This window comes from Rhineura floridana, chromosome 6 (assembly GCF_030035675.1).
Source record: "Rhineura floridana isolate rRhiFlo1 chromosome 6, rRhiFlo1.hap2, whole genome shotgun sequence".
Taxonomy (NCBI): Eukaryota; Metazoa; Chordata; class Lepidosauria; order Squamata; family Rhineuridae; genus Rhineura; species Rhineura floridana.
The window spans coordinates 54478203-54493228 of NC_084485.1; the positions used below are offsets into that span (position 1 = coordinate 54478203).

General features: G+C 44.5%; 1 protein-coding gene across 3 annotated transcripts in view; it reads left to right on the top strand.

Moving 5' to 3' along the window:
* Nucleotides 1-15026, top strand: part of DENND2C (DENN domain containing 2C) — an 82016-nt gene that overhangs the window by 47126 nt on the left and 19864 nt on the right. For all 3 annotated transcript variants that reach the window (XM_061631935.1, XM_061631933.1, XM_061631934.1), the window contains exons 3-9: nucleotides 401-549; nucleotides 2108-2214; nucleotides 4398-4568; nucleotides 9188-9284; nucleotides 9902-9946; nucleotides 12266-12453; nucleotides 14742-14851. In XM_061631935.1, coding sequence (XP_061487919.1) covers nucleotides 401-549; nucleotides 2108-2214; nucleotides 4398-4568; nucleotides 9188-9284; nucleotides 9902-9946; nucleotides 12266-12453; nucleotides 14742-14851 — 867 coding nt within the window. The remainder of the gene's footprint in view (nucleotides 1-400; nucleotides 550-2107; nucleotides 2215-4397; nucleotides 4569-9187; nucleotides 9285-9901; nucleotides 9947-12265; nucleotides 12454-14741; nucleotides 14852-15026) is intronic.

Below are 15026 nucleotides of genomic sequence, written 5' to 3' on the forward strand. Positions count from 1 at the left end.
TTATTGGACTGTAGCTCCTAATACTCTTGACTATTAGCCATGCTGGTTGGGGTGATGAAAATTGGAGTCCAATAACATCTGGAGGGCCCCACTGATTTCACCATCTCTGACTTAATGCATGGGGAAAAAATTCAGTGAGAAACTGAGTTAAGAATGATCCCACTCCTTTACTTTGTCTTTATACATTCTGGTTCGAGAAAACTGAAGCCAAAACCTTTCCAAAAACATGCATACTGTTACCTTTTCTCAAACATCTCAAAGAACAATTTTATGTTGAAAATTTCTGAAAAGAAACTTTTCAGTCAGCTCTAGGTAAGGTTTTAACAAAACATAGGAGATGGACATGTTCTTGCTCGTGAGACTTGTGTGACGATAAGGCAACTCTTTGCTTTGTTTATAGAAAGTCCTTTGAATTTGAGGACATCCAAGGCTACCGAAACCGACTAGCAGCCTTGGAGTACCAAAAGCTCCATGAAGAATTGAATGGCACCACAAGTGTCCGTCTTTATTGCACACAGTCAGAGGACAACCTCTATGAGGACATTATTGGTATGTTTCCACCCCCACTCCAACTTTATTGGTATGTTCCTTTGGAGGAAATGAATTACACTAATTTGGAGGTGACCGGAATTAAGTGTATGGTTGCCACTGCTGACTTACTGAACGTGTTTATAGATGCCTGGTTATCGAATACCATTTCCCCTGGAAAGCAGCAAATTGAAAAGAAGGATGTGTTGGGATTTGCAATGCATGCTGCTGCTTTGCACGCTGTTCCCCTCTCTCTGTCTCTCTTTCTTTGCTAGTAGCTAACAAGTCGGCAACCTGCAGCCTCCCGCGTCATTTAACATGACCCCCAAGTCTCCTGAAGCTGCCCCATTCTTCCATCCCGTCAGAGTTACTTCCTTCCTGTGCATTTCTTCTTTATTTTTTCTGGCATTTAAAAGTTTCTCCCCCCTCACCTACTTTCTATATAGCATCAGAATGATATGAAGGGCCACATTTTAGTTGATAAAAATAATTAATTTTTTAAAAAACTTTTTTCCTCATTGTACAGCTTGCGGAAAAGATCTTTTCTCCCCAGCTATCTGAGAACAAATTGGCAGACCTCTTCCATTTGTGTATGTGTGTTTGTATGTGTAGCATGTTTAAGTCAGAGAGGAATTACTTTCACCTGCTTTTCAGAACAGTCACTGTATTAGTCTGTTGTGCTAAAAAAAACTCTCTTTACTTAAGAGTAACTACACCAAACTCAGTGGGGTTTATGAGTAGATCTTCCTCAGATTAGGAATTCAAATCTGAGGTAGGCATGGTGAAACTGAAGCAGTGTGGTCTTCATTCCAGATTAGTTAATCCAGAACTAATCCATAGACTGGCTTCACCTGCCACCGACATGCAGAAAAACCATTGCCTACCCCTGTAGTAATTGATGTAAACTAGGAGTGGGGAACCATTTTGGCCCCGCAGAGCAGATCCTTGTCTCAACCCGCCAAACAGGCCAACTATGATAGGTGAGCAATGCCACTCACTTATCAATCAACTGATATAATAATGAAGCCAGGTGATTGTCAAACAGGTTTTCCCTCCCACCTGCCATGTTTGGTCCATGGGAGTGGGGGGAGAAAGCTGAACCAAGCAACCTTCAGCTTCCTGCCTGTCAGTTGATGGGCAGTGAGTTAAAGCCTGCTTTCTGCAGACATCTGTTCCTTCCACCTGTGAATTCCACGGGGAACACTCTCATGCAGCCAAACAAAGCAGGGTTAAAACCCCTCTCCTGCCCATCAGCTATGGGGTGGAGGAGTCAATCATGCTTTCTGCAGGAATCAACTACACAAACAAATTCCCTGCAAGAGCTCTCTTGTACAGCCAAACAAAGCAGTATTGAATCCTCTTTCCATCAGTTGATGTCACCTGATTGACAAGTGGCCATGGTTTTGGAAAAATGGCCTCACAGGACAAATTGGAAACCCTGGTGTGCTGAGATTGGCCTGTGGGCTGGAGGTTTCCCATCCATGTTGTAGACACTAGTCCAGTTTGTGTCTCTTGTTGCAAGCTTGTGTGAAAGGGCTGGGATTCTGTCCCTCTCCTTCAAGAGACTTTCTTTTCCTAGATCCTGCTAAAGAGAATCTGTATGAAGACATTAAAGTGAAGCCTCTGTGGAGGATCCCATCTGCTTGGAAGTTGCCTCCTCCCCGGAACACCTTCAAACCACCCAAGGTGAAGGCTCTTTAACAATGTCTCTGCTTGGCATTAAGGATATTGTAGAATATTTGCAAAATTGGATTTGGTATCGAATTCTGGGATAATCTATGAGTTGATTTAATTGTTGAACAAGCTCCCCCTCTTTGTGTGCGTTTGTGGCTCTTAGTGACACCGTAATTTAAAAAAAAAAAACTTCTGCGAGAATTACATAATTGTTTATTTATTTATTGAATTTCTTAGTTGCCCATCTGGCTGGCTTTTTTGGTTTTTGTAATCTGCTGCTGATGTATACATTATATAAATATTCAGCAGCATAAGGAATCATGGAGAAAATTATGTAATTTTTGGAAAAAAATAATGAAAAAAGGGAGAACTGGGAATCGTAATAACACAATGTATAACAAATAGAAATTGGCAACCCATTTGATGAACTGAAAAATAGAACAGAATCAAATAGCGAACCCCTTCCCTCTCTGGCATCTCAGCCCAAGGTTGGACTTTGCTCCTGTGGTTTGCAGAAATTACGTGCAGAAAACTGACTGAAATGGAATAACTTCAGACGTGCATGTACATCATTCAGTGACTTTCAGCTGAAGTGTGACATTCTTCTGTTGAAAAGTGTGGTGTGGTTTCTGGTGACATGAAACCTGTGACACTCTGGATGGTGTTCTTGCATGTGCTGGTCATTCCTGTAGTTGTAGTGATCGAGTGAAGAATGTAAATGTGTCTGAATTCACCCTCAGAGAGCAAGTGCCGCTTCATGATGCTGCGTTTGCATCAGCTTGGCCTCTCCTTATCTGAAGACAATATTCTGCACTTCCTGCCCAGAGAACAAAAGGGGAAGGGGAAGGAAGAAGAGGAAGGGGGGAATGTGTGCACACTGAAGGCTTTTTCAGTTAGAAACCTCAAATTCTGTTGGCTAGGGGCAGCTTCTCTACACATGCACAAGGGTACTACTTTGGGGAGTGGAGCTTGTGCTGCCTGGGGATAAAGCCACATGCACAGTCTCTGCAGCGTTGCAGGGGTCTCTGGGGCAGGGCAGGAGAGGCATTGCATGACTGGCAGTTCTGATCACATGGAGCACCTAAATTAGGTGCCCCACTCAGTGTGCATTGCCATATGTAAAACATTTAACTACACTCGTTTTAGAGTGGAAGATGAACTTTCCTTTCCCTGTACTCACTCCTCTCACACTTGAAGGAATAAGGAAGGGAAATGATCCTGGAGCTCATTCGTGATGTATCGATTTGAGTTCATTCTTTGTCTACAAGCTGCTGCTTTTACTGATCCATTTTCCCCCTCTGAAAATATATTAATATCAATATTTTTAGAGGAAATATCAATATTTTGAAAAGATGTGGTGATAAATTAAAGGAAATACCAATAAAAATATTGATACTTCAGTAAGCCCACACGCACCTACCTCTCCCATTTGAGGTCTTTACGCCAGCAGTCCTCTTTCTGCTCACAGAGATATCGGACCACCTTCCTCTCCCATCCCTGTGAATGCCATGAGCTCTGTGTGAGCGTGCCTGCCATCAACCAAGATGGCGGTGGAGGCTTCACTAAGGGGCTGATGTCCCTGTCACCATCTTGGTTGATGCCAGACATACACGCACACCATTTACTGAGATGATAGAGGTAGGTGGGATGTGTGGACAGACTTATTAGCCCTGCGTTGCCTGTATAGAGGGGTTGGACTACAGTGCCGCGGGCTGGGGGCAGGCTGATGCCCAAAGGCCCAGGCATGCCTGGCGCCGGTCTTGTGTGGGGCCATTTCCAGTGAAATGTTTAGCATCATGCATAGTTTGGCTCTGATCGAAGCTTTTTTCAAAGGGGAGGGAGAGCATCCAAGCACACTTCAAAACCCCTTTAGGCGGAGTTACATCTGTCTCATCCCTGATGTCAGGCATAAGGCAGGTGAGCATGGCTTGGCTGAAATGGCCTTGCCGGCCATATTGGTTGGCCAAGTGATTCCCCACTGCTGATCTAAGGGGATTGTCTGTTTGTGCTGTTCCGTGACCCAGGGATTGTTCCTATCCTCAGTTAGACTACCTCATTGTCACTACTATAAAAAAGAGGCAGCTGGTTTGCGGGACATTATTGGTGTCTGCCCACAACAAACTCAGTGGGAATTGCTTTCTTAGTGAAGCCTTTTTGTTCTCAACCTTTTTATTTTGCTCCCCCCTTTTCTCCAGTTCCCCCCCAAGCCACACTTCCTTCATCGCAAAACCTTGGAGCTAAAGAACACACGGATGTGCCTGCGTGGGAAGCTGGCAAAGGACACGACTCTACCCGTTACATTGACTGAGTGGAAGTTCTTCAAAGCAGGCGAGGCTGGAAGCAGAAAGAGGAAGAATCTTCCCCGGGTGAGGAAGAACAAGTCAAAACATCAGTATTGTGTTGCTGGGCAAATGTAGTCCTCTGCGCCCACCTCCCAGTGTTACAAGCCCCTATTGGTTCTGCTTATCGCACTGCTAATGAAAAGGCACAAGACTTGCTTTACTTTACTTTTCCCCCAGCTGTACCACTCAACTGTGGAAACATTTCTGAACACTAGGAGATCAACATCCTTCCTCTGCAATAATGCTGAGCAGTGATTTGAACCTAGTTCAAACCTGGGTCTACTTAGCCCAAATCCTAACATTCCATGCACTCTATTGAATGTGGTTTCATTTCATTTTGTTCTTTGAAAACTGTGATTCTTTTCCTCCTCTGCAGCTCTGCCCAGATATGTGTGTGTGTACATATGTGTGTACTTGTGGTGCTTGTTTTGTGCTGTGGCTGGCCTATCAGAATGGCCACAGAACAAATTCCATACTGCTCAGTCATTGTAATCTAATTCAGGTATTTAGTACTGGAATTGTGGGAGGGAAGGTGTTACTTAGAAGTGACAGACTAGAAGAGGTTTTGGAATTGATTTTTGTTTGAATTAAATCCCCCCCGCTTTGCTGGTTTGGATACTGCTGTCCTGCTCTGCATAGACAACTGATTTTTAGCAAGTAGGCATAGGCAATATGTGGCAACATGCAGTTAATACACAGTTAACCTCCATTCACACTGAAAATTAAAAACAAGAGAATGTGTTTAGTGATCTTTGCAAAGACTCAAAGTGAGTCTGAGTTCATTTTGTTCTGCCTCAACTTATGTAGCTTCTTTCTCTGGAACAGCTTATTTTTGATTTAACATTTTAACCTCCAAAGGTTTGTGGCTTAAACTTGCTGAGCAGTTTGTTAAGAATGAGACTGCTCCATAAAACTTGAATATGATTTTCCTGATGTGTTTCCTGCCGCTCCCCCCCGTGGGTGAGTGACTAATGGAGATCCATGCATGGTGTAGTCAGCAAACCAAGAGGCGCTTTTGATGCTGCCTATGCATTGAATGAATAGGGCTTTTGTCCAGTTGGGTGCCATTGACATCACCTTGCATACACTTTTTAAAACCAATGCACATACACACACCACTTTTTAGCAACCCTATGGTAACAAAATGTTGCAAAGAAGAAGCTGCAGTTCTGATACTGTTATCTAGCTAGGGACCTGAGCATAGACACTTCCAATTCCGACACCTGCTTTTGGCCAAAGGATAGAGCTAGCCGCACAGTCTAGTGGGAATCTGTTTCTGCTGTGACGGGGGGATTGGGAGTGGAAGAAGGGAAGGCTAGCATGTTCCCAAGGCTAGACTTGTTGACTTTTCCAAGCATTACACATCAGCATTTCTTGGAGTGTGCCAAGATTGTTATAAACACCATGCCAAGAGTAATGATGAAATGTCCCACATGAGCATCCTTCCTTAAACAAATTGATCCTGCCTGAAGACCCCCAAACCACCTCCAAAAATATGGGAGTGATTTACCAACAGGGGAAGTGCTTGGTATTCTCTCACTCTGAACTCCTAGGACTTGCCCACAATTGCTGGAGGAATGCCCAAACAAGGCGGGAAAGCATCTTGGTCAGCCCCAGCAGAAAAACACGGGCTCCCCACTAGCATTCTGACACCATGTCTGCAGCTCTCAGCCACTTTGTTGGTGTTCTTTATAGCTGTGACAGACCTGTTCCACTGGAGTTGGTGGCCGTTGAGTTTTTATATAAAGCATGTAGTGGAGAAGTGTGCTTCCAAATGCACAGTGCATCTATGGCAAGAAGCAGTGGACAGGCTCAGCTCCCTGACATGCATTCCCCCATGAATGGAGGACTTGTGTTCTCCCCTTTGCATTTACATGTTTTGCCTCAACCGTTGCCATATGTTGCCAGGCTATCATATAAAAGGGTGAAGTGGCTTTCAAATTGGCAGAATTAAGATCAAGTCTGGGAAAATGCTGCAAGAGCGGAAGAGAGGCAGAAGGAAACTGATAGAGGAAATGCAGTACTTTCTGCATAAGGGTAGCCGTGCCCTCGGGTCATGCTACACTCAATGTGTACCTCCCTGGGCCAGGGGCAGCCAACTGGATCGTTGTTGCAATCCCTTCTTCTTCTGTCCTCCTGATTCTGCTTGGGTTGCTAAGGTCAAGGAAAGGGTTGGGACCTTGAGCGGATTTACCTGCTGCTTCTGTCTTGCATTTAGGCATTACTTGTGTGATGGGAACAACTGGACCCCGCCCTGTTGACTGTGCATGGAATGTTGAATGCATTCTTAAAGCCGGGCAAGAGGGAACTTGGCCTGCATGCCACATTTTAAAATAGTAAAGCGGTTCAGCAGGAGACAAGAGTGTCAGCAGGTTATGCCTTGACATGCTGAGGCACAGAGCTCTCTGTCTGCCTATGGCTTGAGATACCTGATACCTCACATGGAACTTGATGGGCTGGGCTGCTGCTACCACTCGGTTTTTAGTGTGTGGCTGTGCCTTTGCGAATGACATCAAACAGCTGACCCAAAGCAAGTGGGCTGCAGTAGCTGAGTGCCTGACCTCCCTGCTTGCAAATATGGGATGCTGTTCCCCTCTCTTTTGTTCAGAACAGTCATTTCAGGGGCCAAACGGTTCTTTGGTGCCTGCAAGGGAGATTCCTTGTTGCCATTTCCTTATCATATGTAATAAGGTTCACCATTGGCAGTGACTGAAAATCTATGGCCTTCTGGGACGTTGTTGCACTACAACCAGCTGTGATGCATGAGGGGAGCAAAGATGCTGTGGTGCCTTCTCAGTGGCAGCACTGCATTTGCTAGGCTAGACAGGGCAAGGTTTGGTGGCTGTGGGATGCCACCAATAAAACCCCAAAGCTCCCCCACTCCTGCCACCTGGACAGTGACACTGCCACTCTGCTCCCCTCCTCCTTACACGCCACATCTGACTACAACTATCCTTTAGCCCCAGTCCTTTAGCCCCAATGGCCAGGGATGACAGAAGGTATAGTCCAGTAAGATCTGGAGGACCCCAGGTTCCCCATTCCTGACCCAGTGGATGACAACCTACTTGATAATGAGCTGATTGCTTCTTGGCGTTGAAACTGAACAATTTATGCCCTTGAAATCCAGATGGGCTCTAAAATAGTCCATCCTTTACCTTATATACAAAGGTTGAGCCAAGTCTGCCCAAAGGAAGCCTAAATTTGCATGATGAAACACATTCTTTATTCAGGGCAAGTGAACAAACTTGCATGAATTCACTGTCACATTTAGATTTCAATGTGAATTGGAATATTTCTTGCACAGAGTGAAAAAGTGGAAGCATGGAAAGAAGGGTAGGTACGTGCTGAAAAAGCAGAGGCTTGGAGGGATGGAGGACATACAAAATCCTGTTGTGTTCACTACTGCATGCTCTGTCTAACGCTCCCTTGCATGTCAGAGGGCCTTTTCTTTTTCCAAAGCGATAGGGGGAGAGCCGTAGCTCAATGACACACCATCTGCTTTGCATGCAGAAGGTCCCAGGTTCAATCCCGAGAGAACCCAGTCTGAAACCCTGCAGAGCCACTGCCAGTCAGTGCAAACGATATTGAGCTAGATGGAGTAATAGTCTGACTCACTGTAAGGCAGGCTCCTATGTTCCTCTAATACATATGATGTCTCCATCCAGTGATACCCCAGTCCCCAGATTAGTCTTTCTGTGGGAGATAACCAGCAGTCTTTTCATCATATTCTGGCAAATGTATGCTCTAGTTCTGGAGAGGGGCAGCGCACAGCCTCTGAAGTCAGGAAAAAAGCAAGGAAATTATGGCTATTTGAAATGATGTAAGCAAACAGTGAGTAGAGTGTTGGAGATACAGATGTGGGAGACCTGGATTCAGGGCCCCTTTTGGCCATTAAGTTCTCGAGGTGACTTTAAATGACTTACCATGCCTCAGTCAAAGCTTCCTGACCGGGTTCTTGTGAAGCTAACAAGGATCATGATAAAGGTGGTCACTGAAAAATGCTATAGCCAACAATAGTAGTAGGGTGTAGCTATAGTTTTTTTAGGTGAAACTTCAGGATTTTCTACATGAGTGATCAGATTCTATAATGGTGAGCACACTTTGTACTTGTGGAGTGATCACAGGTTTTCAGATCCGTGGGCCTTCAAATATGCACAGCTTTGCTTATGGCCAGTTAGAAAACTAAGCCAAACTATATCACGAATCTTGGGTCAGCATGCATGGAGTTGAATGTGCCTTTGAGCAAGAGAGACATTAGATGCATCAAACACTTTATTCTACTGAGTGCCATGGGAAGTTCTCTGTCATTGATTTCTCTGGTAGTCCATATGTTTCGCTTCTCCCTGTGTCCTGGTACTGAGATTAGGTCGATGGCAGGACTTCTAGTGCTATGTTGTCCAGTGTCCATATGCATCACTCGTTACCATCCTTTTCAGTTACGCTTTTGCATATTGCATCCAGAAACCAGATTATCCAGTTTGCTCTCTAGTTAGATCAGGGCATCTTAAGCACAGGTTTGGTAAATCCCCCCCCCTCCAATTTCCTATCATGGCTCTGTGAATGCCAGGCTTTTCTGGTCCTTGCCTAGACACTTGCGAGACATGCAGCTCCTCTTGATTTTCACTTTGTTGTTTTGGTTTCAGTTTGTTTTGAAGATACAGGAGATCTTTGACTCCAAGCGAGGGAAGAAGAGGGTGAAGTTGGTGGTCCAAACAGGAAAAGAAGTTTCTCCAGCCAGAGGTATAGATTTTGAGCTAGGTGCAGTTCTTCTAGCAGGATATCAAATGTTGGTGGGGATGTTTAGCAATAGGCAGGCACTCAACAACTCAGAGAATTGCCCTGAAAACACAATCGATTATGTTTAATATTTCCTTACTCACTATCTTTTTTATCCTTTTTTATCCTCCGAGGAAAATAGGGCAATATAGAAGATTCTGTACTAAAATAACAGTAGAACAACGTAGTCCCAAAATTGTTTTGTTCGAGTGTGCTACCAATTGTGTTTTCCTATACCAGTGTTGCTTTTCTTTCCCATATGTGCTGAAGTACCTAATTATAGCAATGTGTTCTTTATGTAACCTACATTCTACAAATCAGAGTTGCCAACTTGCCTAGTTGTGCTAAATAATTTATGGTGATGCTTCCTTACATTGCACAATGTAGAAGATGCCTCCCTGAAACTATATATTGAGCTTTACTGGCTTTGTTTAACACCTGGGGTGTGTGTAGTGACAGACACCTTTGCCTACTCTTGGTGCCCTGGGCCTGTAATGGGTCATCACTCAGTCAGTTGCCTTCCAGCATTCCCTATTCCCACCCAGCTGGCAAATTCTGATGGGAACTTTCTATTGTTTCAGGTGAAACCAATGGGTATGACAGTGAACCAGAGAATCTGCCAAAAAGTGAGTGAGTCACTGGGGCTGAGCCTGCTCCTGGGACATAATTATAGCTGCTGGGTCACTTGTTGGCATACTTGCTAGGAATGGCCGGGCTGTATACAGCTTCTGCCTGTCACCTGGGGAGATTTGGGGGCTGTGAACCATTTGAATAATTGGAATATTGACTGTTTGGTTGTGGTAAAGTGGACTCTCAATGAAAGTTTAGATCAGGGATGGGGAACCTGTGGCCTTCCAGATGCTGATGGCCTCCAACGTCCGTTAGCTTCAGCCGGTGTGGCCAGTGATCAGAGTTGATGGCAGTGGCACTCCAACAACAACTGGAGGGCCACAGGTCCCCCTTCTTGGTTTAGAGGCTGCTTGTGGAGCTCAGGGTGTGCATATTTGTTCCAGCTCCTGAAATAACAAGGCTTGCTTAGGAGCCATCTCTGCTAAAACTTTGGCATGACGACTTCATTCCTAGGATCCTAGTGAAGATAATAAAGGATGAGGATGAACAACAAGAAAAAGTCTGAAGAGCTGGGGATATTTAGAGCTTAGGTGGTGGCTTTCAAACTGCATCCGCATGAACTCTGGCCTTCCTCAGGAGTTTAATGATGGTTGCTTGAGGAGAAAATCAGTCACTGAGGACAGGCTTTTCTGAAAGACATTGTGCTTTTTTGTGACTGTTGGGCATATTCTAAAGCATATTTGGTTTATGCAAAGCAATGGCAAAGTCCAACAAGCTTAGTTGTTGCTCTGCATAAATGTTGAATGTGACCCAGAATCCTCTGGGTGGACGTGAGATTTCCATGGTAAGCTTGAATGGGTGCCACTGCACATGAGCCAATGTGGAACAAGTTCAAGGTGGGAAGTTTTTTTCTCTTCTTCAAAACAGCTCTCTTAGGGGATAGATTTCGCCTGGAGCAGTTGTGTCCTTTTCCACAGGATAAGAAAAGAATGAATGAATATCCATCTAAAAAGAAAAAGGTTAGAGTTAGGGCATCTTGAGGCTTCAGAGGCTGAGCTGATAACTTGAAAGTTCTCTTCAGTTCCACTATACTATGAAGTGATCAGTGAGCTTCTTGTAGTAAACTACAGTATGTTGAGAGGCATTCTTTTGTAGTCACATACCCCTTCCCAGGGCATCTCTAGAGCTGCTTCTTTAGAACCTTCTGCTAAAGCTGTTGCCCCTTCATTTCTGTACTCTGTAAGCTCTTGCAAGTTTGTGAAACACCCTTTGCTGGGAAAAAGGAGTAATTGGAGTGAGATTATACGTAATGAGTTCGGCCCTTTATTCTAGGCTTGCATGTAAACACTGGAGGAAGAACAACTAGAGCAACAGGCTCCCAACTAGCTCTGTATCATGATTCATCTGCCCTAGTTGGCACCAATGGCTCTGGACACACCAGCATTTCCTGCTCTTTATGCCTGGAAACTCTCAGAGCAAAGCTTAGCCTGTAGCCTAGCACAGCGACACTTTAGTAGTGCCCACCAATGTAAATTCAGCCCTGATGTCTCCTTTCCTTCCTGGAAATTGTTTTGTGCAGACAGTCAGATAAGCTTCTCCTTTAGAGTTGGAAGGGGAGATAATGCAGTCTAGTTTGAAAAGAAGCAACTTAGTTACTTTTACTTGCAGGCCATGGGAATGTCACTGCAGTTGCCACAGTTTTGAATCCTGCTCTTGTTATAGCACTCATTTAAAATGGGAGGCTTTGTGGTAGCTTACTGTGGTGAAGGGGAGGAAACCAGTTCTGTTCTGCTGCTAGGTGCTGCAGCTTGCAGGTGCTGATCTGTTTTCTCTTGGATTGGGCAGTTTAGCTAAATTTGCTACTAAGTGGTCTCTTGGTTCTTTGGCTACTTTTCTTCCAGTGTTGAATTTCTGGTATGCAGAAACTACCACTGACCTGCTGCATGACCTTTGGTTAATCCCTAACCCAAGGGAAGCCAACCTGGGGCTCTCCCAAGGTTTGTTAGGCTGCGACTCATAAAATTTCTGATTATCGGCTGGGGCTGATGGGAGTTGGAGTTCAGCAACTGGAGTGCACCATGTTGGCTAATCCTGCTCTAACAAAAGATGTGAGGGTCCAGGAAAAAACTGAGAAATTCATGAAAAAATGGGGGGGTACAGAAAAAATGGGGGGGTACTGAAAAAATTGGAAAACAACAGAATACCCCCCTCGGTTTGTTTTTCTTGATTTCTCATCCCCCCCCCCCCGGCCTTCACATCTCTGGCTCCAGCTCTTCAGTCCTCTTCCTCTCTGCCGATTGGAAGGCATGCTGCCTTCCCTTACTTCCTTCAGGATATGAGGCTTTGGCAGTTAAAGGGTCATTTGTCTCTCTTAGGTCGCCATAAGCGCCTGCTGCAGGTGCAGGCTCAGTCTAAGAGGAATCCACACTATCAGACTCTGGAGCGGGACCTCATTGAGCTCCAGGAGCAGCAGCTCTTTGAGCTCTTTGTGGTAGTGTCACTACAGAAGAAGCCATCAGATGTGACATACACTCCACAGGTGATACAGCAGTTTCCTAGCAAGGTGGGTTTCAGAACGTTGTTGACATCGGTCTCCACAGTGCAAAGTTGAATATGTATGCTTTTGGTAATTTGCTTAAATTTTAATGAGACAAGTAACTGACAAAGCAAAGTGCAGCTGAGGACTCTGTCTTCATTGAGATCTCCTCACTGTTTCAAAATTTGCTGTGATCCTTGAGTGCCACCAGGATAAAGTGCCTGCATTTTGGGGAAAAGGGGGAATCTTTGCTCTTCTGAGTGGCAGAGCTAATTAGTGCTCTGTCTGCCTTGATCTTGGGTAACTCTGATTAGGTGGTGCAGAATATTTCTAATGCGTGTGTGTGTGTGTGTAGATTGCTTTTGTAGCCCCATTACTCTTGTCATAGCAGTATAATATACACTAAGATTAATAGAGGCACAAGTGTTTTGTTTTTTAAATGTTTTTAATGCTGTTTTGTTTTAATGTATTTTAAGATCTGTTTTTATGATGTTTTAAAGTGTTTTTAGTGCTTTGTTTGCCGCCCTGGGCTCCTGCTGGGACGAAGGGTGGGATACAAATAAAATAATAAAATAAATAAATAAATAAACAAACATGTATGCTATCCTGTCTGTGAGCCCTTGGTTAATGTTCTTTGTATCTCTTAAATAATAAAAGAATGAGATTCATTAAGACAGTTATTGAGGGCCCATATTGCAATGGGTGGCTCGGACTGAGTTTGTAGCAGCCATTGGGAATCGTTCCAGGCCTTGGAGAATCCTCAGAGCCTAGTAGCACACCACATGCAAGATATACATCACAAGAGTCTGATGGCTGCTTTTCTTAAAGAGATGCAGCATCAGGAGAGAGATGCAAACTAAACTGTAATTTAATCCCACCTTTCTGTTTTACATCTAAAACACTCAGGCATACGTTCAGGCATACATCACCCAAACTAAATTGCATCTCCAGAATGCTTCTGCCATACACACATACATTTGGAATCCAGTGAAGAAGGGATGATGGAAGCAGCTTAGATGGAGAATCAACTTGGGTCAGAGATGCAGCAGGTAGATAAAGGTTTAAATCCATATTCCCTTCCATTCCCACCTCTCCAAAATCCCCTCCCGGTGCTCCATTTCCCAGGAAAAGCAGTGGTTGAACTTTAAGTGCTACACACATTTGGGTGCCACATGTAGTTCTGCCCTCAGGCTGAAATGTCAGCTGCTGCGCTGTGGTCTAGTAGTGGGAATGGCTAAATGCTGACATAGCTGGTGGTGCTCAGGCCTCTCTGCAGAATCAGAGGCTGTATGATTGCTGAGCTCTTTGCCAGACAGTCAGGAAAGACTCTTAGCTTTGTTTCAGGAAAACATGCACTGGTTTCTAGTGCTGCATGGCGGGGAGGGGGTGGCCACAGACAGGGAAAGGAAGTGCAGCTGAGTTAACCATAATCCCAGAGCTGTGCTGACTTCATCCAGGCTGCTGTTGATAACAAAAACAAGGAGGGGAATGTGTTGGCCTACATTGCTCAGGAGACAGTGAGCAATATCCCCTTGCCTCCCATGACTGTGTGCTCTTTGTAGCACTGCCAGTCTGCTAGCTTTCCCTCTGCCTGGGAGATGTTTTGTAAGATGTTAACAAGATTTGCACAGGAGGGTCTTTCAGGCTGGGATCTAGCAGGAAACACTGCCCTAGTAATTATGGGGCAATGATTATAACATGTGCACAGTGATTACAGACTTTCACCAGCTTCGAAAATAGTGCTGTTTCCAAACAATCTGCCAGTCATCTCTGGCATAGGCTTTTCAGTGAAGCAACGCTCCTGGAAAGCCTTTAGTAGTCTCCATAGTAAGTCAGGCTAGACTGGGGTGGGCAGTTTGTTCTGCTCTGAAGACCATGCTAGAATTTCATCAGGAAATAATGAGCCACAATTAACCTTATTTATTTATCTATATCTGTATTTTATATATTTATTTTTATTATACATTCTGTTTTCTTATATTTTTATTGAAGATTGCTTTGGAAACATTTGTTGGAAATTGGTTTATAAATTCTTAAGTAAATAAATAACGTGCATACTCTTAATGTGAAATTGATCTGATCATATCTGAAAACTGTTCCTTGGCTTTGAAAAATGGTAGCTTCTTTTTGCTTGATTTGTGTGTTTGTGTACCTTTTTCAAGGAATTCAGATAAAAAGCAACTCATGGAGGAGAGGACAGGGTGAAAAACTGATGTGGGAGCTGGGGCTTGGTATACCTGGAGTATAGACTCCCCATCTGCAACTCTTTGCCTGCCTTTGTCTGTTCAGTGACGTGGCATGTGTTCTCTCTGCAGCCTGACCACCCCTTTTGGCAGTCTAAGGACACTGAAGAAAGGCTGAAGGTCATCCCCAAATTCTGTTTCCCTGACCCCAAAGACTGGTGTCCAACATCGGAATCAAAGAGGTGAGTGACTGTAAAATGAATTATGTTTATTCTGTGAGAACCTAGGCTAACAACTGTATGACTGGAAGTGGGGGGGAGGGGATTGGTCCTTGCTAGCGGGCCAGATCCTGACCTACCCCCAATGCCATCGGGCCATTTTGACAGATGGATTGTGCTGCCCACTTTTCAATCAAAT